Here is a 27,732-nt window from a genome sequence, read left to right as displayed (position 1 = left end):
ACATCTCTATTAACTTTTTTATTCATTTTATATTTTTCCTTTAATTTATTTGTATTTTATCTCTCTTTCTTAAAATTAAAAAAAAAAGTGGGGATGAAGTTGAACGTTTGACTAATAAGTTTCATATAGATTTATCTATCTAATAAGTTGAACGTTTTCAATGTCTTTTATCATATACAGAAGTCATGATAATTACTATTTTCCAAATAATTTTAGTGATTACTATTTTTTAAAAGGGTTAAATATATTTCTGGTCTCTTAACTTTTATTAAATTTTAGAATTAGTCTAATTTGAAACTTTCGATCAATTTAGTCTTTCATCTTTTGAAATATATGGATTCAGTGTTTTTAATCAAATTTTGTTAGGTTTATTTGATATTTCGTACATATTTTAAGATTATATTTGAGTTGTTGATACTGTTTCACACAATTTTGCTTTAATGTTAAGTCAAATATTATTATGAAACGTGTTTGAAATATCAAATAAACTTAACAAAATTTGATTAAAATGACTAAATTCACGTATTTCGAAAAAAGAATGACTAAATTGGTCCAAAATTTTAAAATCAACTAATTTTAAAATTCACTAAAATTTAAGGGACCAAAAACATATTTAACCATTTCTAACATAATTACGTTATGGTGTGTGCGATTCCAAATTTAGTAGCGAGAGAGGTAAGTGATGATGAACATGAAGGAGAGGAAAAGCACGAAATGAATTTTATTTTATACACACTCATGTATTTCAAAAGATATTTCTGAATTTAGAAATATTTTTCGAAATTTATACCATGAAATACAATGTTTTAAAGTTATGTTCTAAATTGTATATTTTAAAAGGTATTTCTAAATATAAAATTATATTTCCAAATATAAAGTTTGTATTTCAAAAAAATATATTCTAAATTATATATTTTGGAAAATTGTTTTAGATGTAAAAATACTTTTTGAAATATACAATTCAAAACGTAATTAAGAAAAACATTTAAAAACAGTACATTTTGAAAATAATTTTAAATTTGATATTACCTTTAAGAATATACAACTTAAAATATATTTTTTAGAATGCATTTTAAATTACATATTTCGAAATATATTTCTCAATCCGAAATATATTTAAAAAATGCATATCCAAAAAAATGGAGATAAGGAAATATAATTAGAGGTGAAGTTAGTGATGACGCGATTCGGTGACAAGTGACAAGAAGAAGAGAAGAAAGAGTGAAAAATATATTTAGGTTTATTCAATTTTTTAACCGAGGACTTTATGGGGGTGCAAGAAGAAAAAATGAATTACAAGAAGAAATAGTCGAATTTCACTTATAACTTTTGTTTTTGTAATTTAACAATTGGGCTAGTCCAAACTGAGAAGCCCAATATTAGCGGCGTGGCCTTAGTCCCTAATTTTTAGGCTATTGCTTCCTACACACCATAATCACCAGTTGCAGACCCAAAATACCACGAAAAGCCCTAAATACCTTTCACCAATCAAGCATACTATACTACCATTGTCATTGTCGCTTTTAAGGCAAGAAGAGAGAGAACATTGCAAAAGATAAATAAGATAGAAAATGCTCAAGAAAGATAAATAACAATAATGGAGTATATTGGTTAGAATTTTCAATCCACTTACCTATTTTTTGTTTGGTCTGATTAACCTATCAAATTAATAGTCAAAGGTGAGTCAGCCTATCCACTGACCCATTTCTATTTTTATTTATTTTTTTAAATTAAAATAATTAAAAAGATTAAATTTCATGTATTATAATTTGTTAAATATATAAATATATAATATTATTATAATTTAAATCATTAACACTTACCAATAAAATCCTAATTATTAGTTATAATAGAATAATTTAATATATAAATATATTTAATTTTTTTAATTAAAAATATTAATTGATCAATTTAAAATTTAGAAAATGTTTATATAATTAAATATGATTTAAATTTAAATATTCATATATAAAAAAAATTTCATAAATTAAAATTAAAAAAAATGGCGGACAGCTGGACCATTTTTAGGGGGTCAGATTGGCTGGTTTTGATATTTTAATACAAAGTCATAAAATCTAACATGAATATCGATTATATATAAAATTGACGTTGACTTTTGAAGTTAGGATTCTCCCACATGGTAGATTAGTTTAATGCTTTCCTTTTGCTCTTATGTTTAATGTAATAATATAATCATTGAAAAAAGTTAAAGCATCCAAATCACAATAAGCTAAGCTGAGTGAGGGAACACATGAACAACCATTCCTCCATCTATATTCTCAAACCAATCAAGGCTTTTAGAACATTTTCCAAAGCAATAATAATAACAAAAACCTCACCCAAAACACTAGACTCAACACCAATATTTGTTGAGAAACTTTTAAACAAATTACTAAGATTATCCCCCAAGGATACAAAAAAGAAAATTTATCAAACTAGCTTCTCATTTTTCAAATATTTTGTATATAAGGATAATGATATTTTAACCTTTTTTTTTACCTATTTTTAATCAATTATATTAATCATCATTAGCTCATCTATTTTAATTTTTTGTAGTGATGTAATGTAATGATCTAATAATGATTGAAATGATGAGTTAAAAGTGAATAAAAAAAATAAGTTAAAATATCATCGTACTTCTTATAATATGTATGAGTACCGAAACTACCACAATCATGAAGGGTGTCTCTCTTGAACAACTAATGAAAGTAATAACTAAGGATATCCAAAGCATCTTCATGGACAAATCCAGCACCAAGATTCCTTCCAAAAATATCAAAGAACAATATTCCAAAATTCAAGCAATGTTATGAGTTGATAACTCAACTAATTCAATCTTTTATATATATATATATATATATATATATATATATATATATATATATATATATATTATTTTATCTGTTAACAAAAACATATTTTTTTTAATTATACATTCGTCTTTGTTAAAAACAATATCATATGCATTGTTATACAATTTATTTATGTTAAACAGATTATGCTACAGATCATCTATTAGAAGAACATTGTCAATACTTATTGGACTGACTACAGTTATTCTTCCTTCCGAATGTCACCAAACATCATCAAAGATTTTTTAACTTTTTAGTAAACTTTTTCAAAAGTTTAAAGGTAGTGAAGAGAAGTTCCTTATAGACTTCAGTTACGCAATGTAAATCATTAAAATTTACTTATCAAATTTATCATATGATTAATCAGACATTGTATCAATCATGAGACATTTATGTAACTTCTTTCTTTTCTTCCTTAAATTCTGACAAATCAAAATCTTCTCGTATTGACTTTTCTTAAGGTAAATATTTTAGTCTAAAATGTCTTATATTTTCAAACTCATAATACCATAAATTAATTTAGGTTTAAATATTATTTTGATTCTTTTTTTTTTCGTGTTCAATTTGGTTCATGATCACATTAAGTTGATTGTTTAAATTATAGTTTTTTGTATTTTATTGAAATGAGTTCTTATTTTTGTTAAATTTATTCAATAAGTTCCTATTTTAGTTAAATTTATTCAATTTAGTATCACTTTCCATTTCATTATCCTTCAACACTGCTACCACCACCACCATCACTGTTGTTGTCGCTACCACCACCACCAAACCAAAACCATCACTATCACCCTACAATCACCACCATCACAAACACAACTACCACCACACTGAAAACACTGTCACCATAAAATCAAATCCACAACCACCATTACTACCACATTAAAACAACAATCACTTCAACCACCACCACCACCACACTAAAATCACATTCACCACCATTACACTAATTAAACCCACAAAAAACAACACTCACGGTGGAAGGGTTTTATGATGGTGAATGTGATTTTAGTGTGGTGGTGAGGTTGGTAGTGGTGGTGGTAATTTTAGTGTAGTGGTATGGTTGTGTTGGTGGTTACAAGGTGGTGGTGGTGGGTTTAATTTGGTGGTGATGGTAGTGACAGTAGTGAAGGGTCATGAAATGGAAATGGAGGGTGAAGGTGAAGATGAGGGTCATAATGAAGTGGTGGGGTTTGAGAATAATGAAAAAATGTCAGATTAAATTGAACAAATTTAATTAAAATAGAAACTTATTTGAATAAAATACAAAAAGTCATAATTAAAACAATTTACATGTGAGTAGTGTCAATGACGAAGTTAAATATAATTTAACAAATCAGAAATCAAATTGAATGCGAAAAAAAAAAAGACTAAATGAAATAAACTTGACCAAAATAACATTTAATCCATTAATTTAATCATTTTATTATTAGTTACTTTATGATGTGTGTAATTATTCATTTGGATAAACTTTCAATTTTCACTAAACATCGTGTCGGCATTTTTCATTTTTCTTCTTCTAATCATGCAAACTCAAGTTAACTTAAAAGCTACATCAAATTATTATTATTATTTATTTCTAATTTAATTTAATTTGTTAAACGAAACCCGCCACGCACTTTCAAACGTGGAATTATGGCTTAAAGGGAAAACCCAGGTCGAATGAATGAGTGACACAGGCTGTCGCGTGGGACCTTCTGCACTTTTCGCTTTTTCCCATACATATCTCTTTTCCTTGCTCCCCATTGGTACTCTCAGCTTCTCACCATTGAGAGAAAACCAACTACAATCATTTCAAGTTTCAAGCAACTGATTAAACACGTAGGAGCTTCATGTACACACATATAAGCCATAGCAGGAAACGGATAAGAAAAGAGCATAGGAAGAAGGAAAAATGAGTGTTAAGGTAGCAAAAGGTGGTGGTGTCGTGGTTGGGAAATACGAGTTGGGAAAAACCATCGGAGAAGGAAGCTTTGCGAAGGTGAAGTTCGCCAGACACGTCAACAACGGTAACAAGGTTGCCATCAAAATCCTGGACCGCAAACATGTCCTCCGCCACAACATGATGGAACAGCTCCAGCGAGAAATATCTTCCATGAGACTCATCAATCACCCAAATGTTACTAAAATATTTGAGGTTCCTATCCTATCATAACACTTCTTCCTATATTATCTCTTTCCATGTCTAATTTATCGTCAACTAAATTCATTCAAAATTAATCTTATCCCTAATTTCAATTGTTTTCATAAAAAAAATGTTTATAGAATAAGTTGGATGTTTGAACTGAAATTTAGTCATTTTTTACAATGAATAAATTGCTCTCATGGATCTTAAAATTTATATTTTATGATTAATTATCAATAAGTTCTTTTTTTGTTCTTTATGAACTTCATACGTTTTTTTTTTCTGCGTAAACATTGGTTTTTTCAATTGCATCCGAACAAAACTATTTATCTTAAAATAGCTTTTTAGTAAGCTTAGTTAAGCAAAAAATTGATTCTCATTAAAATAAAGATTTCGTTTGTAAAACTCTCAAACTCAGCCTAATTTGTATGTTCTAATATTAACTAGCAATATATAAAAAAAAGTAGAAAGAAAATAGATAAATATAAATATAATAAATAGGATTCTTAAACACACTATTTTTAGTATGTTTTTTTTATTAATTAAAATTTATTAAAAAGTATGAAGTCGCGAAAGAGATTTATTAAATACAATGTAAAATTGACGAGATTGTTAGATTTTTATTAAATTTCAATTTTTTTCGTAAAAAGAACGTGTTTCTAATGTTTCTGATAAATAATATAGTATAAAAAGAATTCTAGCAAAGTACTTTAAAAATACTTAAATATGACCACTCTAAAGAACATGTGCATGAATCCAAAAAGAACAAAAAGTATCCCACTATCCTATGAAACATATATACTCTACACGTGATACTGCCGAAATAGCACAAAGTTTCAAACTTTTTCTGTAATTTCAAAGCTAGATCGAATCATCATTACAACCAGCTGACACAAGTTCATGACCAAATTGATGATCTGGTTTAGTGGAAAAACTGTTCAACGTTAATTAATACAAAACACTCCATGGTCCTGAGGGAACTTTAGTCTCTTTTGAAAGCAACTTGTAACCACTGCACCAATTTCTTTCATTAACATTTTTGACTCTTCTGCAAAACTCTTTTTATGAAAGTAACTTTCTGATTAGAGTTTTATCACGCTTAAAACTTTTATCTGATCATTCTTTGAAACTCTTATATAATGTAACTAATGTTTTTCTCATTCTTTGAATCCACTGCATGCATTCACTTTATTCAGTCAATATATGTCCTTTATTAAAGGATAGGTGATGGCAAGCAAAACAAAGATTTACATTGTTCTGGAGTTAGTTGATGGGGGAGAGCTATTTGACAAAATAGTAAGTCTTATTTATTTCTCTTTTTCATTTCGTTTTGTTAATGTTCTTGCATCTGATTACATACATGCTTCTTTGATTTCTAGGCTGCAAAGGGGAAACTTGAAGAAGATGAAGCTAGAAATTATTTCCAACAACTTATTAATGCTGTTGACTACTGCCATAGTAGAGGCGTGTATCACAGAGATTTGAAGGTCTTTCAACTTTTACTTGTAAATATAGATTCATAAGATTGATCAAGATTCAATTTTTTTTATGGCCATCTTCGTTGAATTTTGCAGCCTGAGAATCTTCTTCTGGACTCGAACAGTGTTCTTAAAGTTTCAGATTTTGGATTGAGTACGTACACGCAGAAAGTAAGATATATAGTTTCTTCCTTATTGGATTCATGCACGATTCATTTGCATGTGATCTTAGGCCTAACTTTCTTCAAATTGTTACGTAATATTGCAGGAGGATGAACTTCTCCGCACTGCATGTGGAACACCAAATTATGTTGCTCCTGAGGTATCTACTTAAGGACTTAACTCATTGTAAAATGATACATTGATCTTTAGTCCTTCAAAACTTGCACTAAATTGTATGTTATGTGCCATTTGTATCAGGTGATTCATAATAAAGGCTATGTTGGTTCTACATCTGATATTTGGTCTTGCGGAGTTATTCTCTTTGTACTTATGGCTGGGTTCATGCCTTTTGATGCACCAACTCCCATGGCTCTGTTCAAGAAAGTAAGTTATTTTACATTATTATTATTATTGTTATCACCTATGACATGAGAATTTATCATTATTCATACAAGTCCAAATCTAAAACATTGCTAAAAATTTCAGATTGTCAAGGCAGAATTCTCTTGTCCATCATGGTTTCCACCACAGGCAAAGACACTGTTGAAACGCATTCTAGACCCCAACCCTCAAACGGTTAGCTTCGAATGTTTGCTTCATTTTCTATTGGGTCATTACTATATTATTTTTCTGAGATTGCTTCTGTAATTTACCCTTCAAGTTCTTGTATTTGCGTGTTTCTGCAGAGGATAAAAATTCCTGAGCTCTTGAAAGACGAGTGGTTCAAAAAAGGATACAAACCCACTTCTTTTACTGAAGAGGACCTAAGCGTAGATGATGTAGCTTTCGCCTTCAACGACTCTAATGTACTGATTTTTGGTCAAGTTTGTACTCAACTTCTTTCATCCACGGTGGGAATTCTGTTGTTTATTCGTTCACTTTGGTTTGTAGAAAAATCTAGTGACAGGAAAAAAAGTGAAACCCGTCTACATCAACGCTTTTGAGCTCATATCTAGGTCACAAAGTTTCAATCTTGAGAATTTGTTCGAGATGCAAACGGTATGTCAATGATTTGTTATCTGATCATGTTAACGTTTTCATGCTTCTCTTTGTATTTATTCCTTCTGCTTGATGCGTGTTGCGTGTTGCTTGTTGCTTCTCTGTTTTATGTATCTCAACACTGTAGGATGAAGTGAAGCAAGAAACCTGTTTTACTTCACAGTGCCCTGCAATTGAAATTATGCACAAAATTGAAGAAGCAGCGAAGCCCCTGGGATTTATTGTACAAAAGAAAAATTATAAGGTAAAGGTGGATTGATTCTCTTCAATTTTGCTATGCATTGGACATTATTGGTCTGTTGTAGAGTATTGTTTCTTACGCATATCTAAATGCTGCAGATGAAGCTGCAAGGTGACCAGAACGGAAGGAAGGGTCACCTTTCGGTGGCCACTGAGGTACTGAAACATTTGTTCATGATAAAGTCTTTCTTTTTCTTTCTTTTTCTTTCTCTTTCTTATTTGTGGTCACATGACAGTACAAAAATTAGTCTTTTGATCACAATTACTGTGTCAGAAGAAGAACATAGGAAGCAATAGATTTTCGTTGACTTCTTTCCAAGGTTCTCTGACCGAAATTCATTGTTTCCACTGGTTTTTGTTGTCAGGTTTTTGAAGTGGCTCCCTCAGTGCACATGGTGGAGCTGCGAAAGACAGGGGGTGATACACTTGAGTTTCATAAGGCATGTGAAAGTTCTTACGTTTTTTTTCTGTCTGTTTTTCTTTGGTCTTGTGATAAATTATGATGACATCCCTCTCTGGTTTATATGCAGTTCTACAAAATCTTCTCATCAGGGTTGCAAGACATTGTGTGGCATACAGAAGAAAAGAAGTGAAGAGTTAAGGTATCATATGAAAGAGAACGTTTTGATGATGTAACATTTTATCCACAACAACCTCTTCAATAGGGTCACTTCTTCAATGATTTGTTTGATTCGTTCATAACTCGGTTATGTTCTGTTTCTAGTGCCACTATCATTCTGTGGTTCATGGAACGCCCAGTGCTTTGCAAAATCTTTGGAAGTGTCTGGTTGGATGTTGGATATGAGAGAAAAATAGTGTGTATATGGTTAAGGAAAAATGTTGTTTCTTCATCTTTGACGATGTATTCTTGAAAAATGAATACTTTGCACTTAGAGTAGAATGTAAATAGGGAAAAATTAGTAGAAGTAGGACTTGGAGTGTGTATAATACTTGCACTTAGATTTGAGTTATCTGTGTTATTAAACTACTGCACATAATATTCTAACTATAGAAGTTTGCAATATCTTTTTGACGTTTTTTGTAATATTTTTTATTATTAATTAAAATTTGCTAAAAATCATGATTACTGGCATACATCGAAATGTGTAATTTTTAATAAGTTTTCGTTAGTAATAAAGAGTGCTGATTAGCCTTTCTATAAAAAATTATATAGTTTCTTAGTAAATTAATAAAGAAACCTTAAAAATTAAATTAAGTTTGGCGTAGTTACTTTTCGATTCCACATATTGTCGGGTACAACAAAAACATAGGTATATAAGACAGGATTGACTAGAATATTTTTTGTGTTTGGGTGGCATTTATAGACTTTTTTTTCATGGTTGATTGGTAAACTCAATTTTGCTTTAATTAATTTTGAATTGTATTTTGAAAATGATAGTTCACAAACAATTCTATATAAATTATAATTTTAACCATTGTATTCCACACTTCAACTCCGGTATGAAAATTTCTGCTATTTGGTTCTTCCATTAAGTTTGTCTACAGATTAATTAGAGTCAACATGAACAAAAATTAAAATTTATAAATATTTTTAAAAACATTCAGCAGCATCTTAGTATCTTGATTATCACTAGATTTTATTTTCAATCACTCTTAATTACGACTAAAGTTTCACAGATGTTATCAATTTAAATAGAATGTATTTAGCAAAAAAATTTGCGTTCGGGCTGATTTAAAGTCAAATCAAAACGGATTACAATAATTTTTTTTTAAAATAAATTACTGGATTAAAAATATTCTATTATTTTTATTATATATTATTATAGATTAAATAAATATTAAAATTATGTTATTAGCGTTAGCCAAATAACGTTAATAAATATTAAAATAAATGAAATTAGTGTCAATTAAGTAAACATTAATTTCATTTATTTTTAATATATATTAAAATTGGTGTTAGTCATGCTAATTTGACATTAACAATTTTATATTTATAAAAATACATTTAAAAATATAGAATACAATAAATCAACACTAATATTTTTTATAAAAATAATAATAATTTCTTTTAAAAGAATTTAATGTCACCAATATTAATACTTTTAGTTATTAAAAGATAATATTGACTTAAAAATTGTTTAAGTCGACTTTGTTGATGTCTATCATTAGTTAAGCGAGCACTATACTACTTGAAATATAATTAGTTTTATTGTTGTAGTAATATTTATATTTTTTTTTCTTAAAGTTTATGTTTATTTAAACATATAAACAATTTTTTATCACTGCATCAAAAGTTATAAATCATTTTTGTCAATAAATCATATTACAAGATGATAATTGATGTATCATGCAACAATCACATATTTGGGTTGGATGGATTAAAAATAAATGTTTTTTTTTTTTAATTTGAGTTGAAATGAACTTTACTTGTTTAACCTATTTGAAAGACGGTTAAAAATGAATTGAAAAAACATCTCTTTATCATTTGTTTTCATTATAATTATTTTTTAGTTTTAATTATATAAGTTGACCTTTTAATTCTTTTAATCATAGAATGTTGTTGGATAACTTTTGAATGATTTCGATATTACTTTTTAGTTATGATTAATGTTAATGTTTGGTGAAACCAATCAATCTATTAATTATATGTATATATATATAATGGATTAACTATTTTTAGTCCAAATCATGATAAATGGATTCACTTTCATTTCCTAACTAGAACGCGGTTACAAAATAATTGTTGCACTTAAATTAATTGAGCAAGTGAAGCCGTGTGGCTCATGATTACGATCGCCATTATTTTCAAAGACATTCATTGAATTGGTTTATAGTTGGAAGAATGTGATTCATGGATGAAGAAGCAATGGACATTATGACCCAGAAGTTCTAATCTCACTTGCTAACTGAGTAAAAAAACTTATATGGTTTTTTGTAGTATTGCATTTATGTTATTGGGACCATTATCAAGTTGCACTATTGAACGGGGTCATACTCCTCCAACTAATCCACCACTTTCAAGTATGACTTGTTTTCGTCCATGCACAAATCATAGAGTCATCAAATTATAAACTTTTTTATGTTGAATTAAAAATTATAAGGAAATATAAACATAATGTGATAAATTAAAATAAGATTTCAAACTCTGAGATTGAAGATAGCCTAACCCTTGTGAACCATTGGGTCAAAATTTATTACATTTGTGATCGCAAGTTCACCTATTTTAAAATCAGTTGACCAGCAACTTCAAAGTATGTGCTTTGTGGTCAAACAAATAAAAGAGTTGAACAAGGTCGGTGAACTACATGCACCATATATGTATGGCTGTAGCATGTAATCCACGTTTAGTTATCAGGGTCATAGTTTTCCAATGGATAAGAATCTGAATGTATGAAACACTAAGTGCAAAAACAAATGGATCTTCAGTATGACCACTAAACGATTCGTAGCCATAATGTTGGGGCCAATTATTTACGAAAAGACATTCATGGTGTGTCAGAAATTTCAACCACACAACATACAAATAAAAAAGGTAAAATTAAACTGAATAGAACCAGCAACATAGAAAATAACGAACTACACTGTACTATACGAATGCACTGTTATCTTCGACTAATGTATCCCAAAATTTCACAGTTATGGGTTGATTATGTCATTTCAATTTTTCTTTGTTGGCGTAAACCACTTCTCCACCAACTTAGATACAAGATAATGCCTCATTTCAACACAACTTTACCTTAAAAAGTGAAACAGTTTCCGAAATCCACCGTCCATCACCAAACTCATAACTCCCACTTCTGGCTTTGGCTCAATAGTTTGAATCATTTTAGATCAGCTACTTTCGATTTCTACCACTGTTCCCCCAACTTTCTCCAACTTTGTTGTTTGTTTGTGGTAGGATGCACGATTGAATCATAGTATTTTAGAAGAAAAAAAACGTGCACAACAATGAAATTTCTATTAATCTATTTGGAGACTGTACAAAAAAACACTGCACTTAACTGAGAAAGACCCAGAAACAAATTGAATATGGATGAGTAGATAATAGCAAATCATGGTTTTAAGATGGGGTTGAGGTTTTGACAAGATAGCACAAAACAAAACCATTAATTGTTCCATGATGACCAGCCACCAACGACTACCGGCCTTCCATCAATCTTCCAAATTTCACCGTCTCCTGAACTGTCTGTCCAAAACAACAATATCTGCACCCAAAATAGAGACCAATTTCATTTTTCTTTCTTTTCGGTCTTGTTTTGTTTTGTTACACATTTGCGTGTTGAGACCCCGAAATTTGTTTCACATGCATACGCCAAAGGTTTTATTGTATAAAAAACAAATGGAAAAAAAGGGAAGAACAGACACACACGTGATGACAGCCCCGTTTGTTTAGAGAATATCTCACAAAGTCAAATTACGCTAGAAATATTTATTAGCAAAACCCAGGTTCAAGTTAAGATGAGAAACACACGATATATTGGTTTTAAATGAGAGTTTGGTTTGAGAAAGTTGTTGAGCGATATATCTAACCCTTTTCAGAACTACCTCGCACAAGATTAATTACCAAGTGATGAGAATGAAGGCTTGGTAGCTACTATTATTACATTGGCTTACAATGTTTTTTGATGACTGTTTCAGGATTTTGTTTTTGTTTTTTTCCCCAAAGTGCAATAATGGTTCAGCTTCCTCCTAAAGCCACACCCCTCTAGTCTCTGCTTTATAAGCCAACCAAAACCCACCACTTCCACATCAAAATCTCCCAAACAAAACACACAATATAGAGACTATGGGTGGCGATAGCATAGACATGGACAGGGAGAGATTGACGGCGGAGATGGACTTCAAGGACTCATCTTCCGCCGTCATCAGAATCCGCCGCCGCCTCCCGGACTTCCTTCAGTCGGTGAAGTTAAAGTACGTGAAGTTGGGATTGGGATACGGTTACTCATGCAACGCAGCCAGCATTGTGATGTTGGCCGTCACCCTTCCTCTCTGCTTCTCCCTCACCGGTCTCAAACTCTCCAGGCTCTGCTCCCACCAGCTCGACGCCGAGACCGTGGCGGTGGCTTCCGCTGCGCTCCTTTCCCTCGCCGCTCTCCGCCGCTGGAAGCGCTCGGGCGCGGTGTATCTGGTGGACTTCGCGTGCTACAAGCCGGAGAAGGAGCGGAAAATCTCGGTGGAGTCCTTCCTGAAGATGACCGAAGAGAGTGGGGGTTTCGAGGAAGAGTCTCTTCAATTCCAGAGGAAGATTTCGACAAGAGCGGGTCTCGGCGACGAGACTTACCTCCCCAGAGGAATCACTTCCCGGCCGCCAAATCTCTGCATGAGCGAGGCGCGCTTGGAGGCGGAAGCGGTGATGTTCGGCGCGTTGGACGCGCTTTTCGCGAAAACCGGCGTGGAGCCGAAGGACATTGACATTCTGGTGGTGAATTGCAGTTTGTTCAACCCCACCCCTTCTCTCTCCGCCATGATTGTGAACCACTACAAGCTGCGGAGCAACATCAAAAGCTACAACCTTGGCGGCATGGGATGCAGTGCGGGACTCATCTCCGTTGACCTGGCCAAAGACCTTCTGAAAGCCAACCCCAACTCCTACGCCCTGGTGCTCAGCATGGAGAACATAACCCTCAATTGGTACTTCGGCAACGACCGCTCCATGCTCCTCTGCAACTGCATTTTCCGAATGGGCGGCGCCGCCGTCCTCCTCTCCAACAAGCTTTCCGATCGGTCGCGATCTAAGTACCAGCTGCTCCACACCGTGAGAACCCACAAGGGCGCCGACGACAAGCACTACAACTGCGTGTATCAGAAAGAGGACGATACCGGAAAAATAGGGGTGTGTTTGGCGCGGGAGCTAATGGCTGTTGCAGGGGATGCTCTGAAGACAAACATAACAACGTTGGGTCCGATGGTTCTGCCTTACTCGGAGCAGTTGATGTTTTTCCTGTCACTGGTTCGGAGGAAGGTGTTGAAGATGTCGGGGGTGAAGCCGTACATTCCAGACTTCAAGCTGGCCTTCGAGCACTTCTGCATCCACGCCGGCGGAAGAGCGGTGTTGGACGAGTTGCAGAAGAATCTCCAGCTGAGCGAGTGGCACATGGAGCCCTCCAGAATGACGCTCCACCGCTTCGGCAACACCTCCAGCAGCTCCCTCTGGTACGAGCTGGCCTACACCGAGGCCAAGGGTCGGGTCGCCAAGGGGGACCGGGTCTGGCAGATCGCATTCGGGTCGGGTTTCAAGTGCAACAGCGCCGTCTGGAAGGCCATGCGTGACATGCCCAACTTAACGGAATGGCGTGGCAACCCCTGGGACGATTCCGTCCACAATTATCCCGTTAATCTTTCCTCCACTTCTTAATTAATATCTCTATCCATCAACACAATCGTAATTAATTGCTTAATCAACTATAATTACAATAATATTACTATACACTCCCCTTGCCTTCAATTTCTTCATTAGCTTCATCTTTTCTTTCTGCAACTTTAAATATGGAACATTCCCAAAAATACGTATTTGTACACACTGCACTACCACATCGTACAAAACAACATTGTGGGAATTCCAGACCAAAAAGCGTGCCATTTTGTATGACTGGTCAAATGATAAATCAAAGAGAAAGAAATGGAGGAAAATTTGACGGAATCGCGTGGAAAGTAAATGATACATACATACATACATATAAATTCGTGTAATTGGTATTTCTCTTTTATATTTTGTCTCGTAATTTAAAAAATTATATCAATAAGTTGGATAATAGTTATGGGATTAATGGCCATCCTGATTTGTGTTGCGTCATCATTGATTACAAATTCTTAACAAAAATGGTGCCTAACAGTTTCACATTCTTTCTGCAAATCCAAATGCGTTTGCATTGATCAATATTTCCATACGTAGACGCAATCAGCAACTAGGGTACACTAAATAAAATGGCTAATTTATTCCTTTTTTAAAAATTCTAACTCAAATTTTTAGGGTTCTGAAACTAGTTTGTAAATGTGATTTAAAAGTAATCAAACTAATTTGGTCATCATTGTATCAAATGTGATACGTGTTATTTTAATTTGAATGTTTTTTTCTTTATAAGTTTTTTAATTTAGTGGAAATATAACAAAAAAAAGGGTAAATCAGCACTAGGCACAAAAGTATATCACATTGGATATTCAAGTTATGTCGGACCTTACAACTTACTTTCTTCCAGACCAACAACATAGTAATAAATTGGTAATAATGATGGTACTTTTAAAACTTTTAATGTGCCAAAATATTTGAGTACGAAAAATTTTAAAAATAGCTCGTAATTTCGAGGACTTTTTTTACTTTTATATGATCATCGACCAATAGCATAAATAAAAAAAAATTTAATAAAGATGTTAAACCAATCTCAAAATCATTACCTTGTGTTTGGAGAATGAATTTCAACAATTTTAAGAAATTAAAATGCATACTAATTGAATTATTTATAATTAAATTTTCTTCATCTTTTAAATAAGTAATTTGGATAAAGAAATTGAAATATCTTATATTTTAATTTTTTGTTTAGATAAAATAATTTAATTTATATTTTACGGTGAACACAACTCTACCTTTTAACTTAGCTTGACCTCAACTGCTTTGACGTAGGTCAGTTCGACCTTGGCACAATTTGAATCAATTCGATTTCAACTGACTCTGCCTGAGTTGACTCGACTCAACCTTTAACTAAGATAGATTAGTTTAAACCTTATTTCTAAACAAACTCAACTCAACCTTCATCTCAGACCAACTAGACTCGAACTTCGGCCAAGGCCGACTTAGCTCAAAACCATCTCGTCTAGACCTTCGGTCCAATCCAATTCGACTCAAACTTTGGCCTAGGCTGACTCGACTCAACCTTTGACCCAAATCTCAGCTTAACCTGCAACACTGAAGACTAGGCTCAACCTTCAACACGCACCGACTCGGTTCATATCCATCTCATCTCAACCTTCAACGAACTCGATTCGACATTTGGTCAAGACCGATCCAACTCGACCTTCGGTCCGAGTCGACTCAACTTTCAGCCCTATCAAGCTCGATTCAACTTTCGACCCGACCAACACAACTTGACCTTCGATCGTGCCATCTCAGCTCGACCTTTAGTCTTGATTAGTTCTGCTCGACCTTCAACTAGTTCTTCAAGTCAGACATGCTCGACTCAACCTTCGATCCGAACTGAGTCACATCAATCTTCTGTCTGATCGACTCAACTTTTTATACATGTAAAGAAAATTTTTCCACTCAAAAAACTTAATGAAAGTGTGAGCAAATAATAATATGTATAAACAAGTTAGTATTAATGTAAACACTAAATTCAAAAGAAATTCTTTTTTGAGTGCTTGTAAAAATAATTCATCTACTAGATAAATAAAAGTGTAGTTCTTTGGATTCTTCTAAATAGCTTTTATTTTATAGTCATAAGTAACTTTGTGCACTAAATTAGAAATAACATTGTTTACTCATGGTTAATCTCAGGAGATCATAACATATAACCGATAGTAACATATAACTTTATTTGTAAGTTAAAAGTGACAATAAAAATACTTATAAATAAGTTTTGTTTACTAAATTTTTTTACAATTAATAAAAGAAAACTTCATAGAACCTATAGAACCTAAGTTGAGTTAAATCGATATAAAATAAATTATTTATTAGTGTATACAATTTTAGTTATTTGTTCTTAATCGTCACTCAAGTATTTGTCAAAATATGATGAAATTATTTTTCAAAGTTATCAAATGATCTCTATCGATGTTTAATAGACCTATATACTATACGTTTTTATAATATATTTTATTAGTTTTATTTAAACCCTTCTTTCTAAAACTAAAATCTTTCGTTTCAAAACCAACCTCAAATGATAGAAGTATAAAAGTAAGATAAACAAAGAGAAAGATTTCTTATAGAAACCCATATATACCATCATCGTACCTAATCATATACTCCAATACATCAACCTATTGATGTTAATTCCTTTAATCAATCTTGCACATGAATGGATTTGAAAAATGTTAAGATTAAAAACTATAATTTAAACATAATAATCTTAAATTATATAAAACATCAATAAAAATTTAAAAACAAAGCAAGTTAAAAATCCCTATGGATATAAAATAAAGTCAGATTAAAAATTTAAGAACTAAAGCAAGTTAAAAATCCCTATGGATATAAAATAAATATTTTCAAATATAGACTAAAATGTTATGAACTAACATCAATAAGAACAAAATAAAAAACACAGATTCATGTTATGAACTAAAGAAATAAGGACAATTGGCATTCTATAGACCACAAAGAGCATGAAAGTAATTGAAAGGTCTCTCTGACCAAAAAAAGAGACACATATGGATTCAAAATTTTATCGTAATTTTTTCAAATATAAAATGGAGATTTTATTTATTGTTTATGTTTTAATTTTTAAAATTTAACAATGATTTTTTATGTTTATGAATTTTTATCTTTCCAAAACTCTATGTAACATCATCAACATGTCTAATATTCAAATCTTTGGACACTTGTTTCGTTAAGATCCTGTGACTATAAATGTCAATGAAGTTCACTTCAAAAGAAAGCAACATTAAAATAGTTTTTATTTGCAAACTTTATTTTTATAAAATAATATAATTCGAAACAAAGAAGTGTGTGTGAGTAAAAGAGAAGAGAGAAAAAAAGATGTGGTTTTGCCCAAACCACGCCACTCCCTTTGAGAGGGTTCTTGTTCCCTCCATCTCCGCCACCTCGTGGCGGAGCCACGGCGTCTCCGCCACCGCCAACCAAAAAGGTGGGAAATTGGGGCACACCCTTCTGGGCGTTATCCGTTCCGATTCGACTCCAATAACGAAACTAACAGAAGAACAAGGAAAGATGAGTGGGTCAGATGTACTTTGGGCACTGCAGAGAGCGAGTGCTCGGAAGAAGAAGAACAGGAAGAACAAGAAAGAGTATCGGAGGGACGAATCCTCTGTGGCCACTCTCACCGAACAATCTGCTGTGGATTACACCAACGTTCGTCCACTCTCCATAAATGCAAATTGGGCTGCTAAATTGGAGGACTTGGATAAACGTCTTCGTGAGCTTTCTGATACAATTTGATTTCTCTGTTATTATTTACATACAAGATATATTTTTTTTCTTCCTCTGATAATAATTTAACGTAGTTTGCTTTTAAATGGTTGCTTAATTTTGGGTCATGTGCGTGCTTTTGCTTGAAGAGTGGAACTTTGGTTTTCAGTATTATACTAAACGGATGGAGTAGCTATGAATTAGCAACTTGGAAGAATATTATTCTGGAATTTTTAATTTTAAAGATAAGGGCATATTTAAATTGCACACTGAGAAGCTAAAGATTTGATTTTTCATGCTTGCCTGGCTTTTTTCCACTTGCAAAGAAGTTGGGTTAATAATCTTGAAAAGTTTTCTTGTAATGAATGTTTGATGCTCAACAGTATTACTTAATGATATTATAAGTATGATCCTTTAATACATATATGAAAAACTGTTTTGTGTTCATGCAGCACTGAACCATTTTTCAATTATATTCTTGACTTCCTGTGTTCTAAATTGTAATTAAGAGAAAAAGATGAAACTCCATTAAATGGCATTGTTCTGGTGGGGTACGAAGCCAATTTTTTTTATTTTTGAGTTGACTGGTTAACTTTTTCCGCAAGATATGAGCGTTTTGGGGAATGGAAACTTCATTTCGTTTTCAAATCTTATGGACAGATTGTATTGTACTGTAGAATGCTTATTGGGTTACCATTACAATAACTTGTATATATATATATGTCTATATAAGGAGAGGAAAGAAAGATTGCTTGTAACAAACTTCATCTGTAAAACAATAACCTCTCTGATAGTTGTAAAGTTGTATACTATATTTCTAAAAAAGTCTTTTGATCAGTTTACCGTAAACTACTGAAATTGACTCCTTTTTAAATCCTCCATTTGATGAGTTCAGAAGTAATATGCCTCTTAAGATTGAGATATTCTCTCCCTAATCAACAAAATGAAATAATGCACAGAAGTAAAACCAAAAGCATGCATCGATGATGTTTTTTCATTTCTGGGGATCAACGATCTCAGATGTTGTCGCAGATTTAGCCCTTCACCAAAACAATTAAAAGGGCAATGCTAAGATATAAGAAATTACTTTAAATTCTGCAGACATCAATGCACATACGTGAAAACAAGCCAAACGCGTAGTTCTTGAGTGGTCCAATTTTCTCGTATATGCTTCTCCTTGAATTAGTTGGATTTATTTTATTGGTTGATTTTTACATGGTTTGAATTTGATCGAATGCATTTCATAAATGGCAGCGCTGTAGCGAGTTAGCATTGATTAACACTGCTAAAAGTACTACTCCATTTATGAAAACTGCCACTAACAGATAAGGACTGTTTGGGTTATATGAAAAAATGCGAGAAAACAGGTAAAGTTTTTCTGAAGCCAAATTAACACAATTTTCTACTGGCTGTCAATAAAAAATTCCAAGCATTACAAGCAGAAAATATGACAATTACTCCGCTGTGACTCATCTAACAGCAGTAGGCACCATCATTAAAAAAGTTAAATAGAATATCACTGGTCCTAATCCTAACTTTCTCTTCATATTTTTTCTTCTTTTTCCCCTTTCATGGGATAGGGATTGTGTCAAAATGTATAGCAAATGAATTACAAGTCCCTGCTTCCCAAAGTCCCCTCACCACCAAAAGACAGTTAGGGGGCAACAGACAGAATCGCATTAATCTGTCTCTTTTATATCCCTAATAGGGTCGATACCTTCTACTACGATTCCCTTCATCATTGCCACTACCACCACTGCCGCCGCCGCCACCACCACCACCTCCTCCTCGCCCTCCCTGCCCACTTGGACCATTACTCCGATCACTTCTGCGAGGCCGGCTAGGTGGCGCTTGTACACCAGGTTGTTGACTGCACCATATTACCATTATCAACATCACTTATTTTACCAATTTTCACAATTCAGTTCAATATTAACTAAATAAACATTACTCCATAACATACAATATAAAATTAACGGTAAAATTCTGAGAACATTTTATAGTAATGATGATACATTAATATAATTTTTATACAATACCAATAATTTAGAATTACCATTTTGCATAATTGCCAATGCAATTTTAAATTAAATTGACACTTGCGTATATTGATAATATTTTCATATCAATCTTACATGGGTTACCACACTAGTAATATCAAATATAATGAAACGAAACCATGAAAATGAATTTGCAGAAACTTACAGGACATAGCCAATTCGACCGTCAGGTAATACCATTGGAACCATTTGCATCCCTGCTGGCATTGGACCCCTACCATATATCATTGGCTGCTCACACATGCATAAGAACCCACAGAGATCCAAGCGGATTAGAACAAAGGATAAAACACGAAACAAAGACATCAGATATACATATACATTGTAACTCAGTAAATACCTGTTGATAACCACCACCAACACCATATCCAGCCCCTAAAGAGCCATAAGGATTTCCAGAAAAGTTACCATACGCAGGATGAGGAAGATGGTTTGGATGCAGCCCAGGATTGTAGCCGTACCCTCCATCGGGTTTTTTATCAGCTTGAGGCTTGGCAAGAACAACTTCAAGAACTTGGCCTGCAGTTCAAATCCATTAAACACCGAGTATATTCAAAGTACTTCTTTTACTGACAAGTGATAGCTGACACTTGTTAATGATTTTTATGCATAGATAAGTGAGATACTCCTAAATCTCTTTTTTTGTATAGAAATTCAATTAAAGGAAAATATAATTAGACAAACATGAAGGGACAAATTTGGCTTATTACAATAGTATAAAACATATACCATCAATTTCATATTTCTCAGTATCTTTTACAGCTTTCAATGCACTTGATCTCTCTGCATAATGAATGAAGCCAAAATCGCGTTTTCCTCCAGCTTTGCCAGGTGGCATGACCACTTTTGTTACTTCTCCATGGCGACGGAATAGTTCCTTCAGTTGTTCAGTGGTAACATTCTCTGGTATGTTCTTGACGTACAGAGCTTTAACCTGAAAATGCCAAAACAAAAAAGGTTCGAAAGCAAAACTCTAATTAACTAATGTTCCCTGTAGGCGCAAACCCTAAAAAACACATCAATATAAACACCGCATATCAACATTTATGATGCTTTCGATGATCAACATCAGTCCCTTTTTTAAACAAAACCATCTTTCTCTAAGTGTCAGTCATTAATTTTACCAAAACAATGATCCAGAGTCTAGAAAGTAAAGACACTTAAATGTTTCTGATATCTGTAGATTTCACGTCAAGGAAAGATCGAGGCACATGGCAAGGAGCAGAAAAATTTGAGATAGAAGGGATATGAGAAGAAACCCAAAGTGATCGAAAGTGTAAATGTTTTGCTTACAGAAACAAGGATGAGCTTATATATGCCAGAAAACTAGCTTCATAATTGCCAGTACTTAACTAACAACCAAACTAACCAACTAAACATGTGGTAATAGCTCCTACCAACCTGAACAATAGACATTACAACCTAGGGATTTATAATACAAGCCATGAGAATAAGAAACAGCAATGTCCAAGAAGCATAAATCAGAAGTCTTCAACAAGTGTATAGGTAAACTTAATCTTACTCTTACACCACTACAGTACTTATTAAAGCATATTGGAACTCTTTGGGCCACCATATTGCGGGAACAATAATCTAAATTCCAAACTGAGACAGAGACTTTAATAAGAAAAAGCATAAGCTGAAGTCAAAATTGAACACCTAAAGCAGTTTCAAACCAACACCATATAAAATACGCAGATGAATTTGAAGATTCTGACAGTCACGCATGGAAAATATATCGAATAGGAATATCTGAAGAAATGAGTAAAAGTTAAGATGATCTATATCAGTTGAATGAAATTGACAGAAGAACTATTCTATGCTAAGTGTTTCCCTTCACAAGGGACTGCCCCTTTCTTACAACTGAACACTTCTGAAATTCTCTCCAAATTCATATTCCTGAATGACCCTCCCGATCCTTACTACCTCCATATATTTAACTTATTCTCTCCGACAAATCAACTGCTGTAACTGTCCCTACTCAGCGAGACTTCTAAATTGTGATAAGCCCTGACCCCAAAGTAAAGTAAACTAATCTCCCCATCAACTTTTTATAACCAAAAAAGAATGTTATTAGAGCCAGTTTTTCACTTTACTTTTTTTTTCTCCTTTTTGAGGAAATGATACAACTTGCTCAAATTAACAGTTAAAAAATGCATGCTCGGAAAATCACTGAACCTAAATCACAATATATTTCTCCAACAGCGAATAGGTCTTCCTATATGCTGAGATCCATGTTAAATGCATAAAGAAACTTGAAAATACCCATAGGATTGAGTTCTTCAGTGTGAGAAGGAAAAGGAGGAAAAGATAGCAAGAGAAGGGAAGAAGGGATACATGTCCAATCCAATCAAACCCTCGATGCAATGATAGAGAAAGCTATAAGAAACTTCTCATTTCCATTCCACCATAATTGTGAAAATTACCTGTGAAGAAGCCGAATGATCAGGAGAGTTCTTTGGATCTGCCCATGTGACAGTGGGGGTATTGCCATCCAGCTTAAAGCTTGCATTTGACATCTTTTGCCGTGAATAATCAGCACATGCATTATTGTAATACAAAACAAAAGCAAATCCACGATTCCTACTTGGATTTTGAGGGTCCTGATAAAAACAAAATGGAGAGGGAATAAAATATTAGCCCTGACAAAAAGTTTAATGTAAGCTAGTAGCACAGCCACGGGAGACTGAACCTTTATGAGCTCGATGTTTTCAACTCCAGGACCAACTCCTTCAATGACTTTCCTAAAGTCATCTTCCGTCCAAGTTTTTGGAACATTACCAATGAATAATCTGTGTTTGGTTTCAGAAAGTGAACATCTCAAAGTTTTACCCTGAAATCAAGACAATTTTTAAAACCATTCACCAACATTGGATTCTTAATTGAAATATGTCTTGAAAACAAAAGATAGACAACGAGACTTTTATGGAGCACCGTAATACCTTAAATTCCCTGCTATGTATCTCCTCGATTGCCTTTTGTGCTACCTCTTTTGTTTTAAAAGCAACAAAGGCATAACCCTTGTTCTCACCAGTGTCCCTGTCTTTCATTAATCGCACCTGAAAAGAAACAACAAATAAAAATCTTACTAATAATCCCAAATTTTCCCATCTGCAGAAAGGAAAGTTTATAGTATCATTACATAAATTTATCAAGGCTCACCTCAAGAATGTCACCCATCGGCTCGCACAAATCCCTTAAATCATCTTCACATACATCCCGGGGAAGTCCACCAATAAAGACTTCGGAACCGTGAGGTGGAAGGGCAAGAAGTTCGTCATGCTTCTCTTTCTCATCTTCATCAATGAATGACGGTTTTTGATCATCATCACCAAATTCAGTGGCAATGTCACTTTTTTCTGCTTCAGGTAATTGATCCTTCCCACCAACCTCAGCTGTTGAGTCCTCATATTCATGTTCCTCAACACTACCTTCAGCATTTTCATCTTCACCTCCATCAACTCCATCGTCATCTATTTGTTCTTCAACATCATCATCGATCTCTTCCATGAAATTTTCCTCATCAAGGTCCACTCGCTCGTCAATTTCTGCACCTTCTGACATGATTGGTTCAGCCTTTTGTCATGAACAGCTGAATACCTGCAGGTTTACACATTAATCACAAAATCTGTACAGAACTTTAGGATTTACAGGACACCAGCTTTAGGTAATTGTTTTTTTTTTTTTCAATGTGGAAATTTTTTTCTAGGAATGTTAGAGCGGTGGTGACAGAGGCATAATGCCAGACAGAACCACATAAATCACCAGCAACATCCCTAAATTGCTTTCATTTGGCCAGTGGGCAACTAAATTGAGATCCTAACCTAAGGGTCGTGTTTGAGAACAAAATTTGGGAGGGAAGGGAAGGCATTTGAGGAAGGTTTATATTGGTTGGGTGCTTTTTAAAATGGGGGAAAGAAAAGGGTTTGGAGAGTTTTTAAAACCCTCTAAAACCCTATTTCCTCCAATTTGAGGCATTACAAGAAATAAAATAAAATTACTCAATAATTCCGGAAAACTTTTGCAAATTCGGGCTCATTCATGTTCTCTCTGATTTATAAGCAAGATGTAGAAACTCTCTCTCTCATCCATGTTTATCTTCTCAGCACTGGGAACCTCCGTCTTAGCCCTCCTACTCACTGGTGATTGCAATTAACAATAAGAGTCAACATCAAGTTTTCCTGCATGCGTAGATGTGGATATGGGAATGGACATAGTAGACCTGGTCCTTGGGGATCTGAATGACATAGGTTCCCACTGGCAGCAAGATCATTCACACAATCGAGGAGGATATGTGGATATTTGTAAATCAATGACACTATCAAATGTGAGTATTGAGGACTTTCCCTCCTAATTGGGAGAAAATTGAGGCCTAATTGTTGGTTATTGACCTATTTCAGTTCTAGTTCTACACTATGAGAATGGGCAATCGGGGAAATTCAAATATTTTAATAGAAATCTGTATGCAGACAAAATCTTGTTTGTCCAATGCTGGGAAACAAGAATGACAAGAAATTGAATCGGCTATTAACATTAAACAAGACAAAGAAGCAGACACGTAAATCTGGGTGATATAGAAAACCCTGCAAGGTTAGGTTAGGGTTAAACCTCCGATGTGAGTAGGAGAGGAGATAAGAGGAGTACAGAGCAGAGAAATGTGACATACCAAAGAGAAAGATGGTTTGTTGGTAGATTAGGGGCCGAAAATGGCGATATGGGAAGGGTTAGAATTGGATCGAAAGAAGAGGTGGGGCGAAGAAAAAGAGGCATATTTATGATGGAAATGGAAAAAGGAGAGATTTTGGATAGCGTACCAGTGCTATTAAATGAAGGGTTTTCGGATTAGCTTCTGAGTGGGTTTCGGTTCTGTGATTCTTCTTCTTCGTTTCGTTCTCACCCTTCTTCCTGTACACACAGAGAAAGAGAGAGAGAGAGACAAAGACTGAGATGTGTGTATGTGTTTATCTGCCAAACCCTCTCTTTTCAGATGCCCCAAATAGACAATGATATCAAATGGTCGTTCTCACTTTATTCATTTGCACCCCCCTCTCCACTAATTACCAATTCCCACGTGTCCTATTACTCAATAATCACCTTTTAATATATCTTACCTTAAATTTAAATTTCCTTATTATATATATATAGTACTGGTAATATTACTTATTATTATTTTTATTTTATTATATTAGACGTATTATTATTATACCAATGCACTTATGTATGTTCATTTTTCTTTATAATAAAAAATAATGAAATTAAAATTATAAAATAAATATAAATAATTTTTTATATTATAATTATAGATAATTTTTATTTATTTTGTAAATTATTTTTATTTATTTTGTATATATTTTTATTTATTTAATTTAAAAAGTAGTTAAATTTAAAAAAAAATTAAATTTAAAAAATTAGTTAAATTTAAATAAAACAATAACTTGAAAAATAAAAGTGGAAAAAAAATAGACAAAAAAAAAGAATCATCTTTATATTTAGTTATAGACTAGCGTGCGTTACCGTGTATGTGGTGTATTTTTTAAATGTATATAATATTATATAAGTAGATAAAGATATTGTAATATTAGTAACTTAATATACAAAATAAATTTATATTTATTAAAAAAAGTTAAATAAATAGAAAAAAAAGAAGAAAATGTGAAAAAATTAACTATTATAATAATTTTATACAAAATATGTAAAAATAGTTGTTAGTCTTTAAAAAATAAATAAATAAATAATTATATTATAAAATTATAATTGGGAATAATTAATTATGAACACACAACAGAGAAATATATATATATATATATATATATAATTATATATTATATTATTATTATTATTATTATTATCTATAATTATATATAAAGAAGATTATCTATTGTGTCCATAATTATTTATTTTTAATTGACCTTTCACAATAAAATTATTTACTTTTAAAAACTGTTATTTTTGCAAGTTTCTTGTAGAACTATTCTAACTGTTATCTGTTTATTTTAAATTCATTAATGGTTATTTTATTTTTTTTAGAAAATATATATTTACTTTGAATATTAACTTAATGATATTACAATATCATCATCTACTAATATAATTTTATATATATTTAAAAAATGTGTATAGTCGCAGTTGCTCATGTGTTTATTGTGTTTATGCTAATAATAACAACAACAATAATAATAATAACAACAATAATAATAATAATAATAATAACTATTATATATATATATATATATATATAATTCTTTTATTTATGTCCACAATTATTTATTTCTAATTTATCCTTTACAATAATTTATTTTTTAAAACAACAAACAATTATTTTTACAAGATTTTATAAAACTATTCTAAGTGTTATCTTTTTCTTTTTTTCATTCAATAACAATTATTTCCTAACTTTTTCTTCATTTATTGCACTTTGTTTTTAGAAAACATAGATTTACTTTGTATATTAACTTAATGATATTGTAATATCATCATCTACTAATATAATATTATATATATTTAAAAAAATTTAAAAATATGTACAAACAAATACTATGCCGTAGTACTTAGGTTTACACTAATATATACATAGAGGATTTCCTCTTTTTTGTACACATTTTATAATTTCAATTTTATCTTTTATATTATTTTATTGTTAACTAACTTTTAATCAATAACTGCTTTGTTGATTTTGTTTTCTAAAATGTCATGGGTTTCAATTTGCTTTTTGTTTTTCATCATTGTATTTATAGTTTTCACGATAATATTCTTGTACCTTTTACTATTACTTCCAACTGTTATTTCTTAAAATTAAAAAATACAAACACATAGATAATATAGTATATATGTTTTTGCATATATATATATATATATATATATATATATATATATATAAACTCATAATTATGTTGTCTAACAAATTATGCTAACAAAATTAAAAAAGTGAGTTAACGTGACATTACACTTTTTATTTCATTTTTAAGGATACATAGTTACATCAATAATCAAATTTAATCGTCACCACTTTAATTACTTTATTTAAAGGTTTATATCTTTATTGTTAGTATAAAAGATTTTGATGCATGAAAATTTGATAAAAATATTACATAAAGACTCGATGAGGACTCGATAGATTGATGAAAACTAGAAAATATGATGTGTTGATCAAGCTTGATATGTGTTTAATCTGGATAACAAGTGAAGATATTGAAAATTAGAGATTGGAGCTTAACATGGAGACAATTTGACATAGAATAAGTGCCTTGTGTTTGGTTGTAATCTTTTATTCTAACAAAAGGTTTTTTAACAAGTTAATTGCCTAGTTGTTATAGTTCTGTTATTAACATATTTAATCAGCTAAATTATCATTCAATCAGCTAATTTCACTTAAGTCAAGTGAAATCGACATATTGAACAAATAAATCAACATGTTGAATATACTATATATTTATATATATATATATATATATATATATATATATATATATATATATATATATATATATATATATATATATATATATATTAATATTATGTGGAAATGTTTTTACAATGTTTTGAGTTTAATATAAAGATGGATTATGAAAAAATAAGTTAAAAAAATTACAACATAATTCTTTTATATTTTATATAAGTTTTCATTTCATATATATGATAGATAAGTGCTTTAAAGAGAAAAACACAATAAGTTGAATGTTACATAAAGATGTTTTTACAATTTTGAAACATCTTATATATGTTTTTTTTTATTTTCTTTATATATGTTTTGTAAAACCCTATAAAATGATATTTTAGAAGT

The 27,732-nt window shown here is 32.0% G+C and overlaps 4 protein-coding genes across 8 annotated transcripts; 3 read left to right on the top strand and 1 right to left on the bottom strand.

Annotated features, from left to right (window-relative positions):
• Window positions 1-4,500: 4,500 nt before the first annotated feature.
• Window positions 4,501-8,937, top strand: LOC114163973 (CBL-interacting serine/threonine-protein kinase 9-like). Of its 5 annotated transcripts, XM_028048394.2 has the most exons (14): window positions 4,505-4,986; window positions 6,199-6,270; window positions 6,354-6,461; window positions 6,549-6,623; window positions 6,721-6,774; window positions 6,873-6,998; window positions 7,101-7,190; window positions 7,301-7,420; window positions 7,506-7,613; window positions 7,741-7,857; window positions 7,953-8,009; window positions 8,219-8,293; window positions 8,384-8,455; window positions 8,578-8,937. In XM_028048394.2, the coding sequence occupies exons 1-13, from the start codon at window positions 4,744-4,746 to the stop codon at window positions 8,444-8,446; spliced, it is 1,308 nt and encodes a 435-aa protein (XP_027904195.2). In that variant the 5' UTR covers window positions 4,505-4,743; the 3' UTR covers window positions 8,447-8,455; window positions 8,578-8,937. The 5 variants fall into 5 exon arrangements, with proteins under 5 accessions (XP_027904196.2, XP_027904195.2, XP_027904194.2 ...); XM_028048395.2 differs by having other exon boundaries at window positions 4,501-4,986; window positions 7,777-7,857; window positions 8,384-8,937; XM_028048393.2 differs by having other exon boundaries at window positions 4,511-4,986; window positions 8,384-8,937.
• Window positions 8,938-12,295: 3,358 nt separating this feature from the next.
• LOC114163972 (3-ketoacyl-CoA synthase 1-like) lies at window positions 12,296-14,244 on the top strand. Its single transcript, XM_028048391.2, has one exon. The coding sequence runs from the start codon at window positions 12,601-12,603 to the stop codon at window positions 14,170-14,172; it is 1,572 nt and encodes a 523-aa protein (XP_027904192.2). The 5' UTR covers window positions 12,296-12,600; the 3' UTR covers window positions 14,173-14,244.
• A 3,171-nt stretch (window positions 14,245-17,415) lies between these two features.
• LOC114162742 (death domain associated protein) lies at window positions 17,416-17,999 on the top strand. The gene has a single exon (XM_028046706.2). The coding sequence runs from the start codon at window positions 17,503-17,505 to the stop codon at window positions 17,920-17,922; it is 420 nt and encodes a 139-aa protein (XP_027902507.1). The 5' UTR covers window positions 17,416-17,502; the 3' UTR covers window positions 17,923-17,999.
• A 1,266-nt stretch (window positions 18,000-19,265) lies between these two features.
• LIF2 (RNA-binding (RRM/RBD/RNP motifs) family protein) lies at window positions 19,266-24,957 on the bottom strand. The gene is made up of 9 exons (XM_028047226.2): window positions 24,767-24,957; window positions 23,115-23,552; window positions 22,895-23,011; window positions 22,645-22,785; window positions 22,379-22,555; window positions 20,682-20,886; window positions 20,293-20,471; window positions 20,098-20,183; window positions 19,266-19,762 (listed from the first exon to the last, which is right to left on the bottom strand). The coding sequence occupies exons 2-9, from the start codon at window positions 23,514-23,516 to the stop codon at window positions 19,594-19,596; spliced, it is 1,476 nt and encodes a 491-aa protein (XP_027903027.1). The 5' UTR covers window positions 23,517-23,552; window positions 24,767-24,957; the 3' UTR covers window positions 19,266-19,593.
• Between the last annotated feature and the right edge of the window lie 2,775 nt (window positions 24,958-27,732).

Source organism: Vigna unguiculata, chromosome 9 (genome assembly GCF_037176805.1).
Source record: "Vigna unguiculata cultivar grain cowpea cultivar isolate G323 ecotype 2 chromosome 9, ASM3717680v1, whole genome shotgun sequence".
Lineage (NCBI taxonomy): Eukaryota > Viridiplantae > Streptophyta > Magnoliopsida > Fabales > Fabaceae > Vigna > Vigna unguiculata.
This window is presented reverse-complemented; position numbering and strand designations above follow the sequence as displayed.